This window comes from Bombina bombina, chromosome 2 (assembly GCF_027579735.1).
Source record: "Bombina bombina isolate aBomBom1 chromosome 2, aBomBom1.pri, whole genome shotgun sequence".
In the NCBI taxonomy this organism is placed as follows: Eukaryota; Metazoa; Chordata; class Amphibia; order Anura; family Bombinatoridae; genus Bombina; species Bombina bombina.
Genome location: NC_069500.1, coordinates 341,663,475 through 341,691,219, shown reverse-complemented (window position 1 = coordinate 341,691,219; position 27,745 = coordinate 341,663,475). Strand labels below are relative to the sequence as shown.

The 27,745-nt window shown below is 40.4% G+C and overlaps 1 protein-coding gene across 2 annotated transcripts in view; it reads left to right on the top strand.

Annotated features, from left to right (window-relative positions):
- The window catches only part of TRAFD1 (TRAF-type zinc finger domain containing 1), a 216,276-nt gene that overhangs the window by 167,767 nt on the left and 20,764 nt on the right, over positions 1-27,745 (top strand). The window contains exons 10-11 of one of the 2 annotated variants that reach the window (XM_053701701.1): positions 26,348-26,561; positions 26,646-26,706. In XM_053701701.1, coding sequence (XP_053557676.1) covers positions 26,348-26,561; positions 26,646-26,706 — 275 coding nt within the window. Of the gene's footprint in view, positions 1-26,344; positions 26,562-26,645; positions 26,707-27,745 lie in introns of both variants that reach the window. The other variant, XM_053701700.1, reaches the window with a different exon arrangement.

Genomic DNA, 27,745 nt, shown 5'->3' with positions numbered 1-27,745 from the left:
ATTCTCTTCTCTGGTGGCTATCTCGGGTCCATCTGTCCAAAGGTATGACCTTTCGCAGGCCAGATTGGACAATTGTAACGACAGATGCCAGCCTTCTAGGTTGGGGTGCAGTCTGGAACTCCCTGAAGGCTCAGGGATCGTGGACTCAGGAGGAGACACTCCTTCCAATAAATATTCTGGAGCTGAGAGCGATATTCAATGCTCTTCAGGCTTGGCCTCAGTTAGCGACTCTGAGGTTCATCAGATTTCAGTCGGACAACATCACGACTGTGGCTTACATCAACCATCAAGGGGGAACAAGGAGTTCCCTAGCGATGTTAGAAGTCTCAAAGATAATTTGCTGGGCAGAGATTCACTCCTGCCGCCTGTCAGCTATCCATATCCCAGGTGTAGAGAACTGGGAGGCGGATTTTCTAAGTCGTCAGACTTTTCATCCGGGGGAGTGGGAACTCCATCCGGAGGTGTTTGCACAATTGGTTCATCGTTGGGGCAAACCAGAACTGGATCTCATGGCATCTCGCCAGAACGCCAAGCTTCCTTGTTACGGATCCAGGTCCAGGGATCCCAAGGCGACGCTGATAGATGCTCTAGCAGCGCCCTGGTCTTTCAACCTGGCTTATGTGTTTCCACAGTTTCCTCTGCTCCCTCGCCTGATTGCCAAGATCAAGCAGGAGAGAGCATCGGTGATCTTGATAGCGCCTGCGTGGCCACGCAGGACCTGGTATGCAGATCTAGTGGACATGTCATCCTTTCCACCTTGGACTCTGCCGTTAAGACTAGACCTTTTGCTACAAGGTCCTTTCAATCATCCAAATCTAACTTCTCTGAGACTGACTGCCTGGAGATTGAACGCTTGATTTCTCCTTTTAAGTGTAGTCAGTCCACGGGTCATCCATTACTTATGGGATTATATCTCCTCCCTAACAGGAAGTGCAAGAGGATCACCCAAGCAGAGCTGCTATATAGCTCCTCCCCTCTACGTCATATCCAGTCATTCTCTTGCACCTAACTAATAGATAGGACGTGTGAGAGGACTGTGGTGTGTTAAACTTAGTTTTTATTTCTTCAATCAAAAGTTTGTTATTTTAAACGGCACCGGAGTGTGTTGTTTCTTCTCAGGCAGCATTAGAAGAAGAATCTACCTGAGTTTGTCTATGATCTTAGCGGTCGTAACTAAGATCCACTTGCTGTTCTCGGCCATTCTGAGGAGTGAGGTAACTTCAGAACAGGGGATAGCATGCAGGGCCCACCTGCAAGGAGGTATGTGCAGTAAATTATTTTCTAAGGAATGGAATTGACTGAGAAAATACTGCTAATACCGATGTAATGTAAGTGCAGCCTTAAATGCAGTAGTAGCGACTGGTATCAGGCTGATATGTATGTATGTATACTCTGAGGTATTTCTGGGGAATGGAATTTCACTAAGAAAATACTGTCTATATTAAAGTAATATTTGAGCCTGCACTGCAGTGAAAGCGACTAGCAGCAGGCTTATTAATAACACTTCATAATGTTCATTTTTAAAACGTTTACTGGCATGTTAATCGTTTTTTCTGAGGTACTTGGTGATAAAACTTTATGGGCATGATTTTTACCACATGGCTGTCGTTTGTTTCTGAATAAAAACAGTTTACTGAGCTTCCCCACTGTTGTAATATGAGTGGGAGGGGCCTATTTTAGCGCTTTATTGCGCAGTAAAAATTTAGTCACAGTCTTCCTATTTCTTCCTCCATGATCCAGGACGTCTCTACAGAGCCCAGGGGTCTCCAAAACTAGTTTTGAGGGAGGTAATCAGTCACAGCAGATCTGTGACAGTGTGTTTGACTGTGATAAAAAACGTTTATTATTTCAACTGTTATCCGTTTTGGGTATTAAGGGGTTAATCATCCTTTTGCTTGTGGGTGCAATTCTCTGCTAACTTTATACATTTTCTGTTAAAATTTGGTTGTTTTAACATATTTGGTTCATCGTTAATTCAACTGTGTCACATTTTTTATGTTTCTTAAAGGCGCAGTAGCGTTTTTTATATAGCTTGTAAATTTATTTAAAGGTTTTTTTCCAAGCTTGCTAGTGTTATTGCTAGTCTGTTTAAACATGTCTGACACAGATGAAGCTGTTTGTTCAATATGTTTAAAGGCCAATGTGGAGCCCAATAGAAATTTGTGCACTCAATGTATAGATGTTACTTTGAATAAAAGTCAAACTTTATATGTGAAAAATATATCACCAGACAACGAGGGGGAAGTTATGCCGACTAACTCTCCTCACGTGTCAGTACCTTCGCCTCCCGCTCAGGAGGTGCGTGATATTGTGGCGCCAAGTACATCAGGGCGGCCCATACAAATCACTTTGCAAGACATGGCTAATGTTATGACTGAAGTACTATCTAAATTGCCAGAATTTAGAGGTAAACGCGATCACTCTGGAATAAGAACAGAGTGCGCTGATAATAATAGAGCCATGTCTGATACTGCGTCACAATTTGCAGAACATGAGGACGGAGAGCTTCATTCTGTGGGTGACGGATCTGATCCAAGTAAACTGGATTCAGACATTTCAAATTTTAAATTTAAGCTTGAGAACCTCCGTGTATTACTAGGGGAGGTTTTAGCGGCTCTGAATGATTGTAACACGGTTGCAATTCCAGAGAAAGTATGTAGGCTGGATAAATATTTTGCGGTACCGGCGTGTACTGACGTTTTTCCTATACCTAAAAGGCTTACAGAAATTGTTAACAAGGAGTGGGATAGACCCGGTGTGCCTTTTTCACCCCCTCCTATATTTAGAAAAATGTTTCCAATAGACGCCACCACACGGGACCTATGGCAGACGGTCCCTAAGGTGGAGGGAGCAGTTTCTACTCTGGCTAAGCGCACCACTATCCCGGTGGAGGATAGCTGTGCTTTTTCAGATCCAATGGATAAAAAGTTAGAAGGTTACCTTAAGAAAATGTTTGTTCAGCAAGGTTTTATATTACAACCCCTTACATGCATTGCGCCTGTCACTGCTGCGGCGGCATTCTGGTTTGAGTCTCTGGAAGAGACCCTTAGCACAGCTCCATTGGATGAGATTATGGACAAGCTTAAAGCCCTTAAGCTAGCTAATTCATTTATTTCTGATGCCGTAGTACACTTAACCAAACTTACGGCTAAGAACTCCGGATTCGCCATTCAAGCGCGTAGAGCGCTGTGGCTTAAATCCTGGTCAGCTGATGTGACATCTAAATTGCTTAATATTCCTTTCAAAGGGCAGACATTATTCGGGCCCGGTTTGAAAGAAATTATCGCTGACATTACTGGAGGTAAGGGCCATGCCCTGCCTCAAGACAGGGCCAAACCAAGGGCTAAACAGTCTAATTTTCGTGCCTTTTGTAACTTCAAGGCAGGAGCAGCATCAACTTCCTCCGCTCCAAGACAGGAAGGAACTGTTGCTCGCTATAGACAGGGCTGGAAACCTAACCAGTCCTGGAACAAGGGCAAGCAGGCCAGAAAACCTGCTGCTGCCCCTAAGAAAGCATGAAGTGAGGGCCCCCGATCCGGAAACGGATCTAGTGGGGGGCAGACTTTCTCTCTTCGCCCAGGCTTGGGCAAGAGATGTCCAGGATCCCTGGGCGTTGGAGATCATATCTCAGGGATATCTTCTGGACTTCAAGACTTCTCCTCCACAAGGGAGATTTCATCTTTCAAGGTTATCAGCAAACCAGATAAAGAAAGAGGCGTTTCTACGCTGTGTACAAGACCTCTTACTAATGGGAGTGATCCATCCAGTTCCGCAGTCGGAACACGGAAAATGGATTCTATTCAAATCTGTTTGTGGTTCCCAAAAAAGAGGGAACCTTCAGACCAATCTTGGATTTAAAGATCCTAAACAAATTCCTAAGAGTTCCATCGTTCAAAATGGAAACTATTCGAACCATCTTACCCATGATCCAAGAGGGTCAGTACATGACCACAGTGGATTTAAAGGATGCCTACCTTCACATACCGATTCACAAGGATCATTACCGGTATCTAAGATTTGCCTTCCTAAACAGGCATTACCAGTTTGTAGCTCTTCCCTTCGGGTTAGCTACGGCTCCAAGAATCTTTACAAAGGTTCTGGGCTCTCTTCTGGCGGTACTAAGACCGCGAGGCATAGCGGTAGCTCCGTACCTAGACAACATTCTGATACAAGCGTCAAGTTTCCAAACTGTCAAGTCTCATACAGAGTTAGTTCTGGCATTTCTAAGGTCGCATGGGTGGAAGGTGAACGTAGAAAAGAGTTCTCTATTGCCACTCACAAGAGTTCCCTTCTTAGGGACTCTTATAGATTCTGTAGAAATGAAAATTTACCTGACGGAGGACAGGTTATCAAAACTTCTAAATGCTTGCCGTGTCCTTCATTCCATTCAACACCCGTCAGTGGCTCAGTGCATGGAGGTAATCAGCTTAATGGTAGCGGCAATGGACATAGTACCTTTTGCGCGCCTGCATCTCAGACCTCTGCAATTGTGCATGCTAAGTCAGTGGAATGGGGATTACTCAGATTTGTCCCCTCTGCTAAATCTGGATCAAGAGACCAGAGATTCTCTTCTATGGTGGCTTTCTCGGCCACATCTGTCGAAGGGGATGCCCTTCCGCAAGCCAGATTGGACGATTGTAACAACAGACGCCAGCCTTCTAGGTTGGGGCGCAGTCTGGAATTCCCTGAAGGCTCAGGGATCATGGATTTAGGAGGAGAGACTCCTTCCAATAAACATTCTGGAATTAAGAGCAATTTTCAATGCTCTTCTGGGTTGGCCTCAGTTAGCAACTCTGAGGTTCAGTCGGACAACATCACGACTGTGGCTTACATCAACCATCAAGGAGGAACAAGGAGTTCCCTAGCGATGATGGAAGTCTCAAAGATAATTCGCTGGGCAGAGTCTCACTCTTGCCACCTGTCAGCGATCCACATCCCAGGCATGGAGAACTGGGAGGCGGATTTTCTAAGTCGCCAGACCTTTCATCCGGGGGAGTGGGAACTTCATCCGGAGGTGTTTGCCCAACTGCTTCATCATTGGGGCAAACCAGATCTGGATCTCATGGCGTCTCGCCAGAACACCAAGCTTCCTTGTTACGGATCAAGGTCCAGGGACCCGGGAGCGGTACTGATAGATGCTCTGACAGCACCTTGGGTCTTCAACATGGCTTATGTGTTTCCACCCTTCCCGATGCTTCCTCGATTGATTGCCAGGATCAAACAGGAGAGAGCATCGATGATTCTAATAGCGCCTGCGTGGCCACGCAGGACCTGGTATGCAGATCTAGTGGACATGTCGTCCTGTCCACCATGGTCTCTGCCTCTGAGACAGGACCTTCTGATTCAGGGTCCTTTCAAACATCCAAATCTAATTTCTCTGAGGCTGACTGCATGGAGATTGAACGCTTGATTCTATCAAAGCGGGGATTCTCGGAGTCAGTGATTGATATCTTAATACAGGCTAGGAAACCTGTTACCAGGAAAATTTACCATAAAATATGGCGTAAATACTTATATTGGTGCGAATCCAAGAGTTACTCATGGAGTAAGGTTAGGATTCCTAGGATATTGTCTTTTCTACAAGAAGGTTTAGAAAAGGGTTTATCTGCTAGTTCGTTAAAGGGACAGATTTCAGCTCTGTCTATCCTTTTACACAAACGTCTGGCAGAAGTTCCAGACGTTCAGGCTTTTTGTCAGGCTTTGGCTAGGATTAAAAAATATCAATTGCTGGGAGCAATTGAAAAGAGTGTACTTACATAGCACTCAGCAGCACAAATTTTTAACTAGCTAGATACCATAGGTGAGGAAGCCCAAGGAAGGCAAGTTAAAACTTAACTTTTATTAACTCTATTAAAAAATAACAAATTGCTAAAAAATATCAGCCAGTGTGACCGAGAGCGAAAGTGATTTCAAGGGGGTAAGATTACCTCCCAAATCGCAATATGTATAATATAAATACCCCTGTATAATATCCTAAGGGAGTGATACAAGTGTATCTCTTGAATCTGTTGGTTAAGGTGTGAGTCGATATCACAATAGGAGTACCCCTGCTATTATTCTTTATCTGAATCAGGGGATGTAAAGAGTAAAGTCACACCTTCCCAAATAAATGAATTAGATACAGTTGTCTCTGGGAGATAAGAGCTTTCAACGCTTTAGTATAATTAAATTTGGTATAGTGTACCAGGATGGATAGGGTTCTCTTATTATTTGCCAGTCAATTGAGGGTTACTGGTGAGATTCCCGTTATCCTTTTATTTGTCTAGCATAATATAGTATCCTGGTATAGCTGGGATTATTATGTGGGTGGTACTGAGACTACAGTAATCAATTACTAAAGCCTCCAGGATGTGTTGACTCTAACAGTATCCACGCTATAGCCACAAATTAACGTTATATTGTGGTAAGCTATCTGGAGAATTAAATAATTTACTGAAATAGAATAATTATATGGTTCCCAAAAAATTAGCTTCGATTTTGCCCTAGTTGTTTTGGTCTCATTCCTATATAGAACACTGTTGTGATATAAGCCAAAACTGCCTTCTTACTCAATAATTCTTATGTGGTAAGTCAATCCCCAATAGTAATACACAAAGATCAATTCCCCAAACTTATTCTAGTAATATATTGTTGGTTATTATAGTGTAATAACATTGAGAGGTGCTTGGTGTGACATACTTGGGTATAGTGAGACTTCAAGGACACTTGCACATTAGGTGCGTATCAATCCCTGTGAATTTGTTGGTTAGAAGGTAAAATTATATGATTACCCTAGGAGCTATTTGTGGCAAACGACCGCTATTCCTAAAAAAACAGTATTTCCCTTAGTCTGATCTGATTACTTGTATATACTGACTCACTCGGTCTTACAAAGTACGTTGATAATATAGATAATACACAGACGTTTTAGTGCTTTGGTTATCTCGAGTGTGTTATTTAGCAGATAGCTTGCACTTAGTGTCAAAGGGCCTTCCCGCGACTTGTGCTATGGTTACTGTTAGATTAAATATATTGTTGTTGTTGTTATTATAATTAGCACAGTAATATCGCTGGGAAAGCAACTTTAAATACTTATCGTAGAATATCTTAATTAGTTTCCCGACTTATAATTTCTGTGGGTACACTCTATTTGTAACTAATAGTGCAGTTGTCTGGTATGTCTGAAGGGAACTGCTCGTTTTTTCCTTTAGGTTGGAAATAGTAGTATAAGCAGACCAGTGTAAAACTAAGTATAAATGGGTTTCTGCTGATATATAGTTAACGGTTTTGATTCCGGACTATTAATTTGTTTGGAATTGTTTTTCTCCCTTTCCCCCAGTGGCTATAATATCTTAACGGCCGCTGGGAGATAGTAGTTATAGGGATACTTAGGTCAAATAAATTCTTGAGTTGTCTAAAGCGTAAATAAGTTTCAACCAAGCACTCTCACATACATACAGGTTTAAATTAAATTCTGATAAAGCATTCGCTCAACAAGTCACACTGCTGTTTAAGTTTAAAAAGGAGAGGTAATCTCCTGTAGCCCTGACATGTTTCGCCTAGAACGGCTTTGTCAAAGGTGGGGCGCCCGCCATTCTTAGGGCTTTTTATTGGCTGTTCTCAGGGAGGCTGGTCCCTATTCTGACGATCTGGTTGGTTCGTCCCTTCTTTCTTACTATAGGTTACGAGTGGAGGTGTGTACTGTCGTCATTGCCAGGTTGCTACCCACTTTATGACGACCGTGTAAAATATTACTATTGCATTGGTTATTAATGCAGGACTAGATGTTTATATCACTGTAAACAGGAGATAACGAGATAAATCTATAGCTGCCAAGAAAAGGATTCGTGCGTTTATTCGGAACTGTGGCATGTTCAGATGGACTTATTTGGTGTGTCTACTTGTAATTAGAAATACTGCAAGAATAAAAGATGAAAAATAAAATAAAAAATTGAGGGATTTTTTGGAAAGTTTGCTTCCTTAGAAAAAGCGAGTAAACATTATTTCAGATATAATTGTTAAGGTGGGAAGGTGGTCCCAAATAGAACTAGGTTCCTAACTTTATATACTTTGAGTCTGTAGTGGCATGTCAGTTTTATGTGCTGGGATATTCCCAACCCAAAAGTAAATAAAATTTCGTTGGTTACTTCTTACTAAAGTTAAGCTGTCTAATTAACGTGAATCGTGCGGGGAAAAGAATATCATCCACTATTTTATCATATTGGGTTTAACGCTTCTGTGCCTAGAATAAGTTTTAACAAAAGGTATTTTATTTTTGTGTAATCATATCTACCTATTATTATCTATTTGTAGTTTGGTTTTTTCAGGTTGTGCAAAAGTGCATAGGGTGTCGGGGTCCTCTTATCCCCTATTCAGGGGTACTATACGTGTCCAAGTGACATATCAAAATTATATATTTTGGGAAAAGGTGATGAAAAAAGCATGGGGTGACGGTGCCAGGGTTAAAGAATAATAATTAGTGTGGGCAAAGTGTCGTGAATATTGTCAGGGGATAAAGGGGAGAAAGAAAAGGGGGGGGGGGAGGTGGTGCTAAAAACAAAAAGGAAATTGAGAGATTGTAAGGATGTGTTTTTAAATTTTGATTATAGATTTAATGTGCAGCTTGACTCTAGATACAAAAGTCAATAACACTAGTGCCATATTATGGCCTTGTATTACTGGATGGCCTCTGTGTTCCTTCCTTCTGCACAGTACAGATTGACTTTAAGATTCTTGAATTATTTATTATACCTGCACTGAGAGAGTGCGATTATTATCGTTATATTTTTCTTGTTACCATTTGGCTTGATAATATTATCCCAGTTATATGTCTGTGCAATTAACTCCATATCCCCCCAATTATAATCTCGTGTTTTTCTACCCAGCTGTGTACCCCCTCATCTGTTATTGTCTTTTTGATTTATTAGTTTCTTCTTCTCATTGGTTATCAAATTTGAAACTCAGAGATTTTAATTTTTATAAAAAACAGTAATAATTGTTTTGTTCATTTAACCCTTTGGGGTGTACGCTGTCAAGTAGGTATATCCATCTACATTCCGCTCTGAGTAGGGCCTGTTCGATATTGCCCCCTCTAATGCCCAAGGATATCTTTTCTATTCCTTGGCATTTGAGCTCTCTTGGGTTTGAGTGATGGCGTTTCAGAAAATGGGATGCCACAGAAGATATTGTCTTGCCATCTTCCTGATCTTTGGCAGCGTTCTTGATATTTCTTATATGCTCCTGTACTCTAACTCTGAGTTGTCGGCTGGTCATCCCAACATAGATTTTGGAACAACTGCAAAACAATACGTATATTATGTTTTCTGAAGTGCAGCTGATGTAATTTTTCATTCTGTGGGTATGGCCGAACCTATCCTGTATCATGTCTGTCTTGCGTATATGTTTACATATTGAACAAGTGCCACATGGAAATGACCCTGCCCGAATGGCAGTCCTGGTTTTTGCCAATTGATAGTGGCTGCGAGATACCATGTTCTTGATATTCTGCGTTCTTCTGTATCCTATCTGGACTCTGTCGCCCACTATTGGCTTTAGATCCTGGTCTAAGGTTAATAAGTGCCAATGTTTATTCAGTATGTGGTTTACTGCATGGACCTGTGGATTGTATGTTAGAATCAATCTGATTTGTTCATCCTGTTTCTTGGTTTTTTTGCGCAATAAGTCAGTGCGATTAGTTTGGATTGCCCTGTTTTTAGCTCTTTTGATGTTTCTTTTACTGTAACCTCTGTCCAGTAATCGTTTTTCAAGTAATTCTGATTGTTCGTTAAAGAGCTGTCTATTGCTGCAGTTCCTCCTTATCCTTAAAAATTCACCCACTGGCAATGATTTAGTTGTTCCGGGGGCATGGGAACTATTATTATGTAGAATACTGTTAGTCGCAGTTTCCTTTCTGTAGAGGTTGGTTTGTATTCGTCCTTGTTGATCTTTGAAGATGTTAAGGTCAAGAAAGTTGATCTCTGATTGACTCATTATGTAGGTCAATTTTATGTTTAAGTCGTTCTGATTGAGATTTTGAAGGAAAACTTCTAGTTCTTCCCTGCTCCCCTCCCACATAAACAGAATGTCGTCTATGTAGCGGATCCAGAAGGGTATTTTATCCGTGAAGGCTGAATGGGTATCATTGAATACCACATGTTTTTCCCAGAATCCTAGGAACAGGTTGGCATAAGTAGGGGCACATGCCGTGCCCATTGCCGTGCCCTGGACTTGGAGATAGAACTGGTTGGCAAAAGTAAAGAAATTATATCTCAGGACAAATTCCAATAATTTCAGGATGAACACATCGTGATCTTCCTCTTCAGAGGAGCCTTGATTAAGAAAGAATTGTACTGCCTTCAGTCCCTTGTCATGTTCTATGGAAGTATATAGGGACTCTACGTCCGCCGTTACAAGCCAAGTTTCTTTCCTGGTGTTGATATTTTCAAGCCTTTGCAGTACCTCCATAGTGTCTTTGACGTAAGAGGGCAGTGTCTCCACAAATTCCCTTAATCTATGGTCCACATACTGGCTGGCTTTTTCCGAAAGGCACTCGTTACCTGAAACGATGGGCCTTCCGGGGGGATTTATGATGTTTTTGTGGACCTTGGGAATAAGGTAGAAGGTGGCAACTTTCGAATGTTTAACTGTTAGAAACTTAGTTTCATCTGCCTTTATGATTCCCTTGCTGTGGCCTTCTTTGATGATGTTATTATAAAGTTTGCTGTACGCCTCGCTAGGGTTGTTAAATAGTTTTTGATAGCATTGTCGATTTTTTAGTTGTTTCTCAACTTGTTTTAGGTACATCGATAAAGGCCATAGGACAATATTTCCACCTTTATCCGCCTCTCTTATTATTATGTCCTCCCAGGTCCTGATCTCTTTTAAGGCCGATTTTTCACTTCTTGTAAGATTCTGTTGTGAATATCGAGTTTTCAATTGCGAGATTTCCTCGCAGACCACTTGATTGAATATTTCCAACTGTGTAGATAGATTCTGTTTTGGTACAAAGGTAGACTTAGTTTTCAATTGGCATCTCCAGGATTTGGATTGAGGTTCACTTTCCTGCAATAGACTTTCCAAATCTTGTAAGCTCCTCCTATCGGCTTCTGATAGGGTGGGATCGGATTTTTTCGCAAAAAATTTCTTTAGATTTAATTTTCTTATGTACAGCTGTATGTCTTTAATCACTTCAAACTTGTTGAATTGTCCCGTAGGGCAGAAAGATAGACCTTTTGATAGTACTGAGATGTGCTCTGGGGATAACTTATGTTCAGACAGGTTGATAACCTTTAATGATTTAGTCTCATCTGGGAGAAGGGACTCGGAGCTCTCTGATGTTGCCTGCCCCCCCGTTGAGGAGCTCTGTAGTGGCCTCTGGACCTGGTCGGTTTTTTGTTTGTACTTTTGACCTCTTCGGGAGGGTCTGCCTCTTCTGACGTGTCTTGATCTAAAAAATTCTTCCTCTTATTTCTAGCTGGTAGGGAAAAGGCAGAGGTGGATGTACTTGGAGTATTACCCGAGGGTTCATTGTTGATATTATCCTCACCGTCCGTGTCTGAGACGTCACTCTGGATTATATTTTGTTGATTACTTCTAGAGTTGTTTTTATAGAAGTTTCTTCTTCTCCATTTGTAGATCTTCTTCTCTTTATAATCTTTGATATCTCTGAATAGTTTTCCCTGCTTCATATCCCTTAGTTCTTTAATGTATTGGTCTAATTCTTTCTGATAGTTTTTGTACATTTTTTCAAAGTCTGATTGAGATTCATATTTTTTGAGCTGTGCATACTGTTCCTGAATGGATGTTTCGAGTTTGTCGTATTTTTCTTTATCATGTCTGATCAGTATGTTCATGAGTTTAAACGAACACTCTGATAATGCTATTTCCCATTCGTCTGTTAATATGGGGTTTTCAAACTCGAAAGCTGGGAACAGTTGTATCCTTAAACCTCTAGGGATTAATTTTTGTTGGATGTATTTATCGAAAAATTGTTGATCCCACCACACTTTTTCTTGCTTATACATATTTTTATGTACCTCCTTTAATAGATTTTCCAGTGACACGATAGGAGTATATTCATCATTTGCATTAGTTTTGAACATATTGTCCAGATCTGTCGCTCTTTTAGAGTGTCTTTCAGATCTATCTTTGCCAAAAAGATCAGCCATAATGTTGCCAAAGAACCTACGGTATATTAGGCTATAATTCCAATAACTTGATAATTACTTATGGGTTTGTAGTTCAAAATATTACTAAGTTTATTGAATTAAGATGTGTGCTCTGTCGTCCGGAAGACTGTGAAACCACAGTATTGAAGACTATGTGTTACAAGAGAAAGGGAGGACGACGGCACTACTGGTGCTGCGTTCTTATTAGTATTAGTATCTCTCATATGTATTAATAGTATTGTTAGAGACAATCTAAATATACTTAGGAACTTAGGTGCTGTACACTTGAAGAAAGCAACTAGAAAATATCAATTGCTGGGAGCAATTGAAAAGAGTGTACTTACATAGCACTCAGCAGCACAAATTTTTAACTAGCTAGATACCATAGGTGAGGAAGCTTTACTTTTGCCAACCAGTTCTATCTCCAAGTCCAGGGCACGGCAATGGGCACGGCATGTGCCCCTACTTATGCCAACCTGTTCCTAGGATTCTGGGAAAAACATGTGGTATTCAATGATACCCATTCAGCCTTCACGGATAAAATACCCTTCTGGATCCGCTACATAGACGACATTCTGTTTATGTGGGAGGGGAGCAGGGAAGAACTAGAAGTTTTCCTTCAAAATCTCAATCAGAACGACTTAAACATAAAATTGACCTACATAATGAGTCAATCAGAGATCAACTTTCTTGACCTTAACATCTTCAAAGATCAACAAGGACGAATACAAACCAACCTCTACAGAAAGGAAACTGCGACTAACAGTATTCTACATAATAATAGTTCCCATGCCCCCGGAACAACTAAATCATTGCCAGTGGGTGAATTTTTAAGGATAAGGAGGAACTGCAGCAATAGACAGCTCTTTAACGAACAATCAGAATTACTTGAAAAACGATTACTGGACAGAGGTTACAGTAAAAGAAACATCAAAAGAGCTAAAAACAGGGCAATCCAAACTAATCGCACTGACTTATTGCGCAAAAAAACCAAGAAACAGGATGAACAAATCAGATTGATTCTAACATACAATCCACAGGTCCATGCAGTAAACCACATACTGAATAAACATTGGCACTTATTAACCTTAGACCAGGATCTAAAGCCAATAGTGGGCGACAGAGTCCAGATAGGATACAGAAGAACGCAGAATATCAAGAACATGGTATCTCGCAGCCACTATCAATTGGCAAAAACCAGGACTGCCATTCGGGCAGGGTCATTTCCATGTGGCACTTGTTCAATATGTAAACATATACGCAAGACAGACATGATACAGGATAGGTTTGGCCATACCCACAGAATGAAAAATTACATCAGCTGCACTTCAGAAAACATAATATACGTATTGTTTTGCAGTTGTTCCAAAATCTATGTTGGGATGACCAGCCGACAACTCAGAGTTAGAGTACAGGAGCATATAAGAAATATCAAGAACGCTGCCAAAGATCAGGAAGATGGCAAGACAATATCTTCTGTGGCATCCCATTTTCTGAAACGCCATCACTCAAACCCAAGAGAGCTCAAATGCCAAGGAATAGAAAAGATATCCTTGGGCATTAGAGGGGGCAATATCGAACAGGCCCTACTCAGAGCGGAATGTAGATGGATATACCTACTTGACAGCGTACACCCCAAAGGGTTAAATGAACAAAACAATTATTACTGTTTTTTATAAAAATTAAAATCTCTGAGTTTCAAATTTGATAACCAATGAGAAGAAGAAACTAATAAATCAAAAAGACATTAACAGATGAGGGGGTACACAGCTGGGTAGAAAAACACGAGATTATAATTGGGGGGATATGGAGTTAATTGCACAGACATATAACTGGGATAATATTATCAAGCCAAATGGTAACAAGAAAAATATAACGATAATAATCGCACTATCTCAGTGCAGGTATAATAAATAATTCAAGAATCTTAAAGTCAATCTGTACTGTGCAGAAGGAAGGAACACAGAGGCCATCCAGTAATACAAGGCCATAATATGGCACTAGTGTTATTGACTTTTGTATCTAGAGTCAAGCTGCACATTAAATCTATAATCAAAATTTAAAAACACATCCTTACAATCTCTCAATTTCCTTTTTGTTTTTAGCACCACCTCCCCCCCCCCCCTTTTCTTTCTCCCCTTTATCCCCTGACAATATTCACGACACTTTGCCCACACTAATTATTATTCTTTAACCCTGGCACCGTCACCCCATGCTTTTTTCATCACCTTTTCCCAAAATATATAATTTTGATATGTCACTTGGACACGTATAGTACCCCTGAATAGGGGATAAGAGGACCCCGACACCCTATGCACTTTTGCACAACCTGAAAAAACCAAACTACAAATAGATAATAATAGGTAGATATGATTACACAAAAATAAAATACCTTTTGTTAAAACTTATTCTAGGCACAGAAACGTTAAACCCAATATGATAAAATAGTGGATGATATTCTTTTCCCCGCACGATTCACGTTAATTAGACAGCTTAACTTTAGTAAGAAGTAACCAACGAAATTTTATTTACTTTTGGGTTGGGAATATCCCAGCACATAAAACTGACATGCCACTACAGACTCAAAGTATATAAAGTTAGGAACCTAGTTCTATTTGGGACCACCTTCCCACCTTAACAATTATATCTGAAATAATGTTTACTCGCTTTTTCTAAGGAAGCAAACTTTCCAAAAAATCCCTCAATTTTTTATTTTATTTTTCATCTTTTATTCTTGCAGTATTTCTAATTACAAGTAGACACACCAAATAAGTCCATCTGAACATGCCACAGTTCCGAATAAACGCACGAATCCTTTTCTTGGCAGCTATAGATTTATCTCGTTATCTCCTGTTTACAGTGATATAAACATCTAGTCCTGCATTAATAACCAATGCAATAGTAATATTTTACACGGTCGTCATAAAGTGGGTAGCAACCTGGCAATGACGACAGTACACACCTCCACTCGTAACCTATAGTAAGAAAGAAGGGACGAACCAACCAGATCGTCAGAATAGGGACCAGCCTCCCTGAGAACAGCCAATAAAAAGCCCTAAGAATGGCGGGCGCCCCACCTTTGACAAAGCCGTTCTAGGCGAAACATGTCAGGGCTACAGGAGATTACCTCTCCTTTTTAAACTTAAACAGCAGTGTGACTTGTTGAGCGAATGCTTTATCAGAATTTAATTTAAACCTGTATGTATGTGAGAGTGCTTGGTTGAAACTTATTTACGCTTTAGACAACTCAAGAATTTATTTGACCTAAGTATCCCTATAACTACTATCTCCCAGCGGCCGTTAAGATATTATAGCCACTGGGGGAAAGGGAGAAAAACAATTCCAAACAAATTAATAGTCCGGAATCAAAACCGTTAACTATATATCAGCAGAAACCCATTTATACTTAGTTTTACACTGGTCTGCTTATACTACTATTTCCAACCTAAAGGAAAAAACGAGCAGTTCCCTTCAGACATACCAGACAACTGCACTATTAGTTACAAATAGAGTGTACCCACAGAAATTATAAGTCGGGAAACTAATTAAGATATTCTACGATAAGTATTTAAAGTTGCTTTCCCAGCGATATTACTGTGCTAATTATAATAACAACAACAACAATATATTTAATCTAACAGTAACCATAGCACAAGTCGCGGGAAGGCCCTTTGACACTAAGTGCAAGCTATCTGCTAAATAACACACTCGAGATAACCAAAGCACTAAAACGTCTGTGTATTATCTATATTATCAACGTACTTTGTAAGACCGAGTGAGTCAGTATATACAAGTAATCAGATCAGACTAAGGGAAATACTGTTTTTTTAGGAATAGCGGTCGTTTGCCACAAATAGCTCCTAGGGTAATCATATAATTTTACCTTCTAACCAACAAATTCACAGGGATTGATACGCACCTGGGGGTCGATCCGATATAAAGCGTCGCCCGCAAAAGCCGGCGACGCCAATATTTGCGCGGATTTGGTATCACATATACGGCGTAACCTAGAAGTTACGCGCGTATATTTCTGCAGTCGCCCGCAGTTTTTTGGGCCATAGGCAGGTATACCAAACCCGCGCAGTTTGGTATCCAATATGCAGCGTAAGGACTTACGTGGCGAAAATGGAGAAAACTTACTCCATTTTCACCTCGCCACAAAAAGCAGCCGTAAGAAGCCTTACGCTGACTATTGGAGCCCCGTAACTCCCTAAACTAACTAGAAAATAAACCTAACACCTAACGCATGCGCAATGTCTATCTCCCTGTCAACCGCGATCTGCTAAAATAAACCTAACGCATGCGCAATGTCTACCTGTCAACCGCGATCCCCCCCCCCCCCCCGAAATCCCTAATAAAGTTATTACCCCCTAAACCGCCGCTCCCGGACCCCGCCGCCATCTACATAAACTAACCCCCTACTGTGAGCCTCTAAAACCGCCGCCATCTACCTTATCTATCCCCTAATCTGACCCCTTACACCGCTGCCACCTATATAAAAATTATTAACCCCTAATGTAAGCCCCTTACACCGCCGCCATCTCTATTAAAATGATTAACCCCTAATTTAATCTACCTACCCCGCCGCCAGCTATATTATCTATATTAACCCTAAGTATATTATAGTTAATATAGGTATTACATTATATATATTAACTATATTAACCCTAATTATATTAGGGTTAATATAGTTAATATAGTTACTATAGTATTTATATTAACTATATTAACTCTATCTAACCCTAACTAAATTTATATTAAATTAATCTAATTCATTTATAAACTAAAATGTTCCTATTTAAATCTAAATACTTACCTATAAAATAAACCCTAAGATAGCTACAATATAATTAATAATTACATTGTAGCTATGTTAGGGTTAATATTTATTTTACAGGTAAATTGTTAATTATTTTAACTAGGTATAATAGATATTAAATAGTTATTAACTATTTAATATCTACCTAGTTAAAATAATTACCCAATTACCTGGAAAATAAATCCTAACCTAAGTTACAAATACACCTACACTATCAATAAATTTAATAAACTACTAACATCTATCTAAAAATACAATTAAATTAACTAAACTAAATTACAAAAAAAAACAAACACTAAATTACAAAAAATAAAAAAAAGATTACAAGATATTTAAGCTAATTACACCTATTCTAAGCCCCCTAATAAAATAATAAACCCCCAAAATAAAAAAAATTCCCTGCCCTATTCTAAATTCAACAAATTTCAAAGCTCTTTACCTTACCAGCCCTTAAAAGGGCCTTTTGTGGGGCATGCCCCAAAGAATTCAGCTCTTTTGCATACAAGAAATACAATACCCCCCCCCCCATTACAACCCACCACCCACATACCCCTATTCTAAACCCACCCAAACCCCCCTTAAAAAAGCCTAACACTACCCCCCTGAAGATCTCCCTACCTTGTCTTCACCACACCGGGCCGAACTCCTGATCCGATCCGGGCGATGTCTTCCTCCAAGCGGCAAAGAAGAATTCTTCCTCCGGCGACGTCTTCCTCCAAGCGGCAGCAAAGTCTTCATTCTTCCGGCGGCATCTTCAATCTTCTTTCTTCGCTCCGCCGCCGCGGAGCATCCATCCCGGCCGACTGCTGAACTTGGAATGATGTACCTTTAAATGACGTCATCCAAGATGGCGTCCGCCGAATTCCGATTGGCTGATAGGATTCTATCAGCCAATCGGAATTAAGTTAAAAAAATCTGATTGGCTGATTGAATCAGCCAATCAGATTCAAGTTCAATCCGATTGGCTGATCCAATCAGCCAATCAGATTGAGCTTGCATTCTATTGGCTGATCGGAACAGCCAATAGAATGCGAGCTCAATCTGATTGGCTGATTGGATCAGCCAATCGGATTGAACTTGAATCTGATTGGCTGATTCAATCAGCCAATCAGATTTTTTTAACTTAATTCCGATTGGCTGATAGAATCCTATCAGCCAATCGGAATTCGGCGGACGCCATCTTGGATGACGTCATTTAAAGGTACATCATTCCAAGTTCAGCAGTCGGCCGGGATGGATGCTCCGCGGCGGCGGAGCGAAGAAAGAAGATTGAAGATGCCGCCGGAAGAATGAAGACTTTGCTGCCGCTTGGAGGAAGACGTCACCGGAGGAAGAATTCTTCTTTGCCGCTTGGAGGAAGACATCGCCCGGATCGGATCAGGAGTTCGGCCCGGTGTGGTGAAGACAAGGTAGGGAGATCTTCAGGGGGGTAGTGTTAGGCTTTTTTAAGGGGGGTTTGGGTGGGTTTAGAATAGGGGTATGTGGGTGGTGGGTTGTAATGGGGGGGGGGGGGTATTGTATTTCTTGTATGCAAAAGAGCTGAATTCTTTGGGGCATGCCCCACAAAAGGCCCTTTTAAGGGCTGGTAAGGTAAAGAGCTTTGAAATTTGTTGAATTTAGAATAGGGCAGGGAATTTTTTTTATTTTGGGGGTTTATTATTTTATTAGGGGGCTTAGAATAGGTGTAATTAGCTTAAATATCTTGTAATCTTTTTTTTATTTTTTGTAATTTAGTGTTTGTTTTTTTTTGTAATTTAGTTTAGTTAATTTAATTGTATTTTTAGATAGATGTTAGTAGTTTATTAAATTTATTGATAGTGTAGGTGTATTTGTAACTTAGGTTAGGATTTATTTTCCAGGTAATTGGGTAATTATTTTAACTAGGTAGATATTAAATAGTTAATAACTATTTAATATCTATTATACCTAGTTAAAATAATTAACAATTTACCTGTAAAATAAATATAAACCCTAACATAGCTATAATGTAATTATTAATTACATTGTAGCTATCTTAGGGTTTATTTTATAGGTAAGTATTTAGATTTAAATAGGAATATTTTAGTTTATAAATGAATTAGATTAATTTAATATAAATTTAGTTAGGGTTAGATAGAGTTAATATAAATACTATAGTAACTATATTAAACTATATTAACTATATTAACCCTAATATAATTAGGGTTAATATAGTTAATATATATAATGTAATACCTATATTAACTATAATATACTTAGGGTTAATATAGCTGGCGGCGGGGTAGGTAGATTAAATTAGGGGTTAATCATTTTAATAGAGATGGCGGCGGTGTAAGGGGCTTACATTAGGGGTTAATAATTTTAATATAGATGGCGGCGGTGTTAGGGGCTCACTTTAGGGGGTTATAGATATAATATAGCTGGCGGCGGGGTACGGGAGCGGCGGTTTAGGGGTTAATAGCTTTTTTATTGTTAGGCTAGTGAGGGGGGATAGCGGATAGAGGGTTAGACAGTGCGGGCTATGTTAGGGAGGCGTGTTAGACAGTGCGGGCTATGTTAGGGAGGCGTGTTAGACAGTGCGGGTGTTTTAGACTTTAGTCAGGTTTTATAGGCGCCGGCAGTTTCTAACGTGGCGCAAGTCACTGGCGACGCCAGAAATTTGTACTTACGCAGATTTCTGGACATCGCTGGTTTGTGAGACTTACGGCACGTTAGCATCTGACGGCGACCTATATGGGATGGCTCGAGTTGCGAGCTGAAACTGCGGGCGACGCCGGTTCCCTCGCTTGCGCCGCAAACTGCGATCGATATCGGATCGCGCCCCTAATGTGCAAGTGTCCTTGAAGTCTCACTATACCCAAGTATGTCACACCAAGCACCTCTCAATGTTATTACACTATAATAACCAACAATATATTACTAGAATAAGTTTGGGGAATTGATCTTTGTGTATTACTATTGGGGATTGACTTACCACATAAGAATTATTGAGTAAGAAGGCAGTTTTGGCTTATATCACAACAGTGTTCTATATAGGAATGAGACCAAAACAACTAGGGCAAAATCGAAGCTAATTTTTTGGGAACCATATAATTATTCTATTTCAGTAAATTATTTAATTCTCCAGATAGCTTACCACAATATAACGTTAATTTGTGGCAATAGCGTGGATACTGTTAGAGTCAACACATCCTGGAGGCTTTAGTAATTGATTACTGTAGTCTCAGTACCACCCACATAATAATCCCAGCTATACCAGGATACTATATTATGCTAGACAAATAAAAGGATAACGGGAATCTCACCAGTAACCCTCAATTGACTGGCAAATAATAAGAGAACCCTATCCATCCTGGTACACTATACCAAATTTAATTATACTAAAGCGTTGAAAGCTCTCATCTCCCAGAGACAACTGTATCTAATTCATTTATTTGGGAAGGTGTGACTTTACTCTTTACATCCCCTGATTCAGATAAAGAATAATAGCAGGGGTACTCCTATTGTGATATCGACTCACACCTTAACCAACAGATTCAAGAGATACACTTGTATCACTCCCTTAGTATATTATACAGGGGTATTTATATTATACATATTGCGATTTGGGAGGTAATCTTACCCCCTTGAAATCACTTTCGCTCTCGGTCACACTGGCTGATATTTTTTAGCAATTTGTTATTTTTTAATAGAGTTAATAAAAGTTAAGTTTTAACTTGCCTTCCTTGGGCTTCCTCACCTATGGTATCTAGCTAGTTAAAAATTTGTGCTGCTGAGTGCTATGTAAGTACACTCTTTTCAATTGCTCCCAGCAATTGATATTTTCTAGTTGCTTTCTTCAAGTGTACAGCACCTAAGTTCCTAAGTATATTTAGATTGTCTCTAACAATACTATTAATACATATGAGAGATACTAATACTAATAAGAACGCAGCACCAGTAGTGCCGTCGTCCTCCCTTTCTCTTGTAACACTTTGGCTAGGATTAAGCCTGTGTTTAAGACTGTTGCTCCGCCGTGGAGCTTAAACTTAGTTCTTAACGTTCTGCAAGGTGTTCCGTTTGAACCCCTTCATTCCATTGATATCAAGCTGTTATCTTGGAAAGTTCTGTTTTTAATGGCTATTTCCTCGGCTCGAAGAGTCTCTGAGTTATCGGCCTTACACTGTGATTCTCCTTATCTGACTTTTCATTCAGACAAGGTAGTTCTGTGTACTAAACCTGGGTTCTTACCTAAGGTAGTCACTAACAAGAATATCAATCAAGAGATTGTTGTTCCATCATTGTGCCCTAACCCTTCTTCAAAGAAGGAACGACTTCTGCACAATCTGGACGTCGTCCGTGCCCTGAAATTTTATTTGCAGGCAACTAAAGATTTTCGTCAAACTTCTTCCCTGTTTGTCGTTTATTCTGGACAGAGGAGAGGTCAAAAAGCTTCGGCTACCTCTCTCTCTTTTTGGCTTCGTAGCATAATACGTTTAGCCTATGAGACTGCTGGACAGCAGCCTCCTGAAAGGATTACGGCTCATTCTACTAGAGCTGTGGCTTCCACTTGGGCCTTTAAGAATGAGGCCTCTGTTGAACAGATTTGCAAGGCTGCAACTTGTTCTTCACTTCACACTTTTTCAAAATTTTACAAATTTGACACTTTTGCTTCTTCGGAGGCTGTTTTTGGGAGAAAGGTTCTACAGGCAGTGGTTTCTTCCGTGTAACGATCCTGCCTGTCCCTCCCGTCATCCGTGTACTTTTAGCTTTGGTATTGGTATCCCATAAGTAATGGATGACCCGTGGACTGACTACACTTAACAGAAGAAAATATAATTTATGCTTACCTGATAAATTCATTTCTCCTGTAGTGTAGTCAGTCCACGGCCCGCCCTGTTTTTTACGGCAGGTCTAAATTTTAAATTAAACTCCAGTCACCACTGCACCCTATAGTTTTCTCCTTTCTCGTTTGGTTTCGGTCGAATGACTGGATATGACGTAGAGGGGAGGAGCTATATAGCAGCTCTGCTTGGGTGATCCTCTTGCACTTCCTGTTAGGGAGGAGATATAATCCCATAAGTAATGGATGACCCGTGGACTGACTACACTACAGGAGAAATGAATTTATCAGGTAAGCATAAATTATATTTTTATCAAAGCGTGGCTTCTCCGAGTCAGTCATTGATACCTTAATACAGGCACGAAAGCCTGTCACCAGGAAATATGGCAAGAAATTTGCCAAGTGGGGGGTTACCTCCACTACCGTCATATGTGAGTCATCACTGCTGATTCTCCATTTTCCTTTCTATAAGGCGTCTCTCTCTAATATTACTTGACGCAAATGGTGGGACAAGCTCACTCCTGCAAATGTGATGTTTCTTGTTGGATTTTGCAGACACAGCTCTGGCTGAACTATAAGTACTGGTCTGTGTCAGCTAGAGACCCAGATCAACCAGGTGTGGGCCTTTAATTAGCCCCTGTTGTAGTTGGCAAAATAACTATAATTGCCTTAAAGGGACATGAAACCCAAATATTTTCTTTTAGGATTTAGATAGATCATACAATTTAAAGGAGAAATGAATTTATCAGGTAAGCATAAATTATATTTTTATCAAAGCGTGGCTTCTCCGAGTCAGTCATTGATACCTTAATACAGGCACGAAAGCCTGTCACCAGGAAAATTTACCATAAGATATGGCGTAAATATCTTTATTGGTGTGAATCCAAAGGTTACTCATGGAGTAAGGTCAGGATTCCCAGGATATTATCCTTTCTCCAAGAAGGTTTGGAAAAAGGATTGTCAGCTAGTTCCTTAAAGGGACAGATTTCTGCCCTGTCTATTCTTTTGCACAAGCGTCTGGCAGATGTTCCAGACGTTCAGGCTTTAGTTAGAATCAAGCCTGTGTTTAAACCTGTTGCTCCGCCATGGAGCTTAAATCTGGTTCTTAAAGTTCTCCAAGGAGTTCAGTTTGAACCTCTTCATTCCATAGGTATCAAACTTTTATCTTAGAAAGTTCTTTTTTTGGTAGCTATTTTCTCGGCTCGTAGAGTTTCCGAGTTATCTGCTTTACAATGTGATTCTCCTTATCTGATCTTTCATGCGGATAAGGTAGTCCTGCGTACCAAGCCTGGGTTTTTACCTAAGGTGGTATCTAATAAGAATATCAATCAAGAGATTGTTGTTCCATCTTTGTGTCCTAATCCTCCTTCAAAGAAGGAATGTCTATTACACAATCTGGACGTGGTTTGTGCTTTAAAGTTTTACTTACAAAATACTAAAGATTTTTGTCAAACATCTGCTTTGTTTGTTGTCTACTCTGGACAGAGGAGAGGTCAAAAGGCTTCGGCAACCTCTTTCTTTTTGGCTAAGAAGCATAATCCGCTTAGCCTATGAGACTGCTGGCCAGCAGCCTCCTGAAAGGATTACAGCTCATTCTACTAGAGCTGTGGCTTCCACATGGGCCTTTAAAAATGAGGCTTCTGTTGAACAGATTTGCAAGGCGGCGACTTGGTCTTCGCTTTATACTTTTTTCAAAATTCTACAAATTTGATACTTTTGCTTCTTCGGAGGCTATTTTTGGGAGAAATATTTTACAGGCAGTGGTACCTTCCGTTTAAGTACCTGCCTTGTCCCTCCCTTCATCCGTGTACTTTAGCTTTGGTATTGGTATCCCACAAGTAATGGATGATCCGTGGACTGGATACACCTTACAAGAGAAAACATAATTTGTGCTTACCTGATAAATTTATTTCTCTTGTGGTGTATCCAGTCCACGGCCCGCCCTGTCATTTTAAGGCAGGTAATTTTTTCATTTAAACTAGTCACCACTGCACCCTATGGTTTCTCCTTTATCCGCGTGTTTTCGGTCGAATGACTAGATATGGCAGTTAGGGGAGGAGCTATATAACAGCTCTGCTGTGGGTGTCCTCTTGCAACTTCCTGTTGGGAATGAAAATATCCCACAAGTAATGGATGATCCGTGGACTGGATACACCACAAGAGAAATACATTTATCAGGTAAGCATAAATTATGTTTTTTTGGATGTGGTATATTTTTTTCAGTGGAAAATGGCTGTTTTTATTTTTCATCCCTCCCTCTCTAGTGACTCTTCTGTGGAGTAGCACATCTTGGGTATTAATATCCCATACGTCACTAGCTCATGGACTCTTGCCAATTAAATGAAAGAAAACATAATTTACGTAAAAACTTACCTGATAAATTAATTTCTTTTATATTGGCAAGAGTCCATGAGACCCACCCTGTTTACGGTGGTTATGATTTTTTGTATAAAGCGCAATTATATTTCCAGTTCTTTTTTTGATGCTTTCTACACCTTTTTCTATCACCCCACTACTTGGCTATTCGTTAAACTGAATGGTGGGTGTGGTGAGGGGGTGTATTTATAGGCATTTTGAGGTTTGGGAAACTTTGCCCCTCCTGGTAGGATTGTACATCCCATACGTCACTAGCTCATGGACTCTTGCCAATATGAAAATTAATTTATCAGGTAAGTTCTTACATAAATTATGTTTTTTTGTTTGTATAAATGTTTTGTAGATGAACCATTTACATAGCCCATCTGGGAGTGTTTTTTCTATAGTTTTGTTTTTGTTTTCTTTTAATAACATTGTGCTGATTTTCAGACTATTTATAGGAATAAAATACATCTGCTTATGCTGGGAAATACCTAGAATATCTTGTGAGTCACTCTAGCAATAGATGGCAGTCTACATATTATATTAACTATGCATAGGGACAAAAGAGCACTAAGCACATGGTTATAGAAGGAAGGCAATAAGCATATTAATAGGGCTATGCATAAAAGTGAAACCCTTCTTAATTGTCTTCTATGGGGCACTATCACGGTCGTGGCCCTGACTGTAGGGTTCTATCACAGCCCTTGCCCTCACAGTGGAGTACTATCATGGCCCTTGCCTTGACAGTACGGGACTATCACGGTCCTTGCCCGAACAGTAGGGGACTATCACGGCCCTTGCCCAGGCAGTAGGGGACTATCACGGCCCTTGCCCAGGCAGTAGGGGACTATCACGGCCCTTGCCCAGGCAGTAGGGGACTATCACGGCCCTTGCCCGGGCAGTAGGGGACTATCACGGCCCTTGCCCGGGCAGTAGGGGACTATCACGGCCCTTGCCCGGGCAGTAGGGGACTATCACGGCCCTTGCCCGGACAGTAGGGGACTATCACGGCCCTTGCCCGGACAGTAGGGGACTATCACGGCCCTTGCCCGGACAGTAGGGGGACTATCACGGCCCTTGCCCGGACAGTAGGGGGACTATCACGGCCCTTGCCCGGACAGTAGGGGACTATCACGGCCCTTGCCCGGACAGTAGGGGACTATCACGGCCCTTGCCCGGGCAGTAGGGGACTATCACGGCCCTTGCCCGGGCAGTAGGGGACTATCACGGCCCTTGCCCGGGCAGTAGGGGACTATCACGGCCCTTGCCCGGGCAGTAGGGGACTATCACGGCCCTTGCCCGGGCAGTAGGGGACTATCACGGCCCTTGCCCGGGCAGTAGGGGACTATCACGGCCCTTGCCCGGGCAGTAGGGGACTATCACGGCCCTTGCCCGGGCAGTAGGGGACTATCACGGCCCTTGCCCGGACAGTAGGGTAGGTGATGTCAGTCTTTTTTCTCATGCTATGTGATGTCAACCCTTTATGATATTTGTGTTATTCGAAGTGAAAATGACCCAAGACTTCTCCTTTATATCTCTAAGCTGCTGTTATCTACCGCACTTCTTCTGCTGTTTTCTCTCAGATTTGTGACTTTGACTTTAGCACATAATACAAACATCTATAGAGGAAGACTTAAACAAAAAAGGAACATATTAGAACCTCAAAATATATAGCATTCTTTCTCAGGTATAAATTATGCCTCTCTTGGACCTCAAAGTAACCATATGCCTAAAGTAAAACATAGTTATAACATATTAAGAAGTCCTCTCTAACATACCATACAATTAACTTTATACGTCATACATTAAAAAGGGAAATGGAAGCATAACCAAATCCGCTGTTACTAATATTGTAGCTATCTTTAGCGTAAGCTATTATGCTATTGTTTATTAATATTCAGGTATAACAAACCATGGCATACAGGCCTGGGTAGCACAAATAAAATAATAGTAATGGCTTTGCATATGTACCTTTATGTACAAATATAGGGAATTAAGCTTCCAGAAATCAGTATTAGTATCAATAAGAAATATCTATCTATATATTTTTGCTGTGAATAATATCATGAAAACTAGCCCAAGATCTTTCATAGAGCTATGCCGTCTCTCACAATTTTTTAATTGCACTCATCAGTGTCATTATATTGAGGTGTTCTGTCAGTTACATAAATGAACTGTTTGTGTCAAAGCAAGACTTTTAACTTCAGGTTTTACCTCCAGCAGATTTGCCCCCCCGTTATCTGAAGAACTTTAAGGAAAACTCTGATAGGCAGTCATACTTTGTGAGATCAAATATGCCAAGAAATTTGCCAAGTGGGGGGTTACCTCCACTACCGTCATATGTGAGTCATCATGAAATGAGGAAAAAGAATACGGAAGAGAATTTGATATCCCTCAGAAGTCAACAACGTGAAACGCAATCTTCCCAATATCAAAGGTATTTTATATTTGTAACTTTTTGTTTTCTAATAGAAGGTGACATCACATAAGTAAATATAACAAATTGTGTTATATTTTTAAGGAATTTTCACACCGGATTTAATTCCAGTGCAAGAAATGCCACTACCCGAAAAAACACCAGGGTAAGATTCTCTTTTTTTGCTGATTCTCCATTTTCCTTTCTATAAGGCGTCTCTCTCTAATATTACTTGACGCAAATGGTGGGACAAGCTCACTCCTGCAAATGTGATGTTTCTTGTTGGATTTTGCAGACACAGCTCTGGCTGAACTATAAGTACTGGTCTGTGTCAGCTACAGACCCAGATCAACCAGGTGTGGGCCTTTAATTAGCCCCTGTTGTAGTTGGCAAAATAACTATAATTGCCTTAAAGGGACATGAAACCCAAATATTTTCTTTTAGGATTTAGATAGATCATACAATTTAAAGCAACTTTCCAATTTACTTGTATTAGTTTAATTCTGACTTTTCTATCCCTTTAATACATTATAAAACTGTATTGGTCATTGTATATGAAAATAGGAGGTAGCCAGACTATTGTGCCACATTACACATTTTTAACATATAAAGGATGTATACCAAGAATACATACAATAGGCCACATTTATTAAATGCTGGCCGGACATAGTTCACTCTCAGGAACCTTGTCTGCCCAGCATTGCATTTAGCATTGCTTGTGTAACCAATTGCACCAGAGCATGGCTGCCAACCATCCCAACTGGATTAGGATGATTTAACTCCACAAGACTTGAGTTTGGGGAGAGGCTATGTTACTTAAAGGGACAGTCTAGACCAAAATAAACGTTCAAGATTCAGATAGGGCATGTAATTTTAAATAATTTTCCAATTTACTTTTATCACCAATTTTGCTATGTTCTCTTGGTATTCTTAGTTGAAAGCTTAATCTAGGAGGTTCATATGCTAATTTCTTAGACCTTGAAGGCCACCTCTTTTCAGAATGCATTTTAACAATTTTTCACCACTAGGGGGTGTTAGTTCATGTGTTTCGTATAGATAACACTGTGCCCGTGCACGTGAAGTTATCTGGGAGCAGGCACTGATTGGCTAAACTGCAAGTCTGTCAAAAGAACAGAAATAAAGGGGCAGTTTGCAGAGGCTTAGATACAAGATAATCACAGAGGTTCAAAGTATATTAATATATA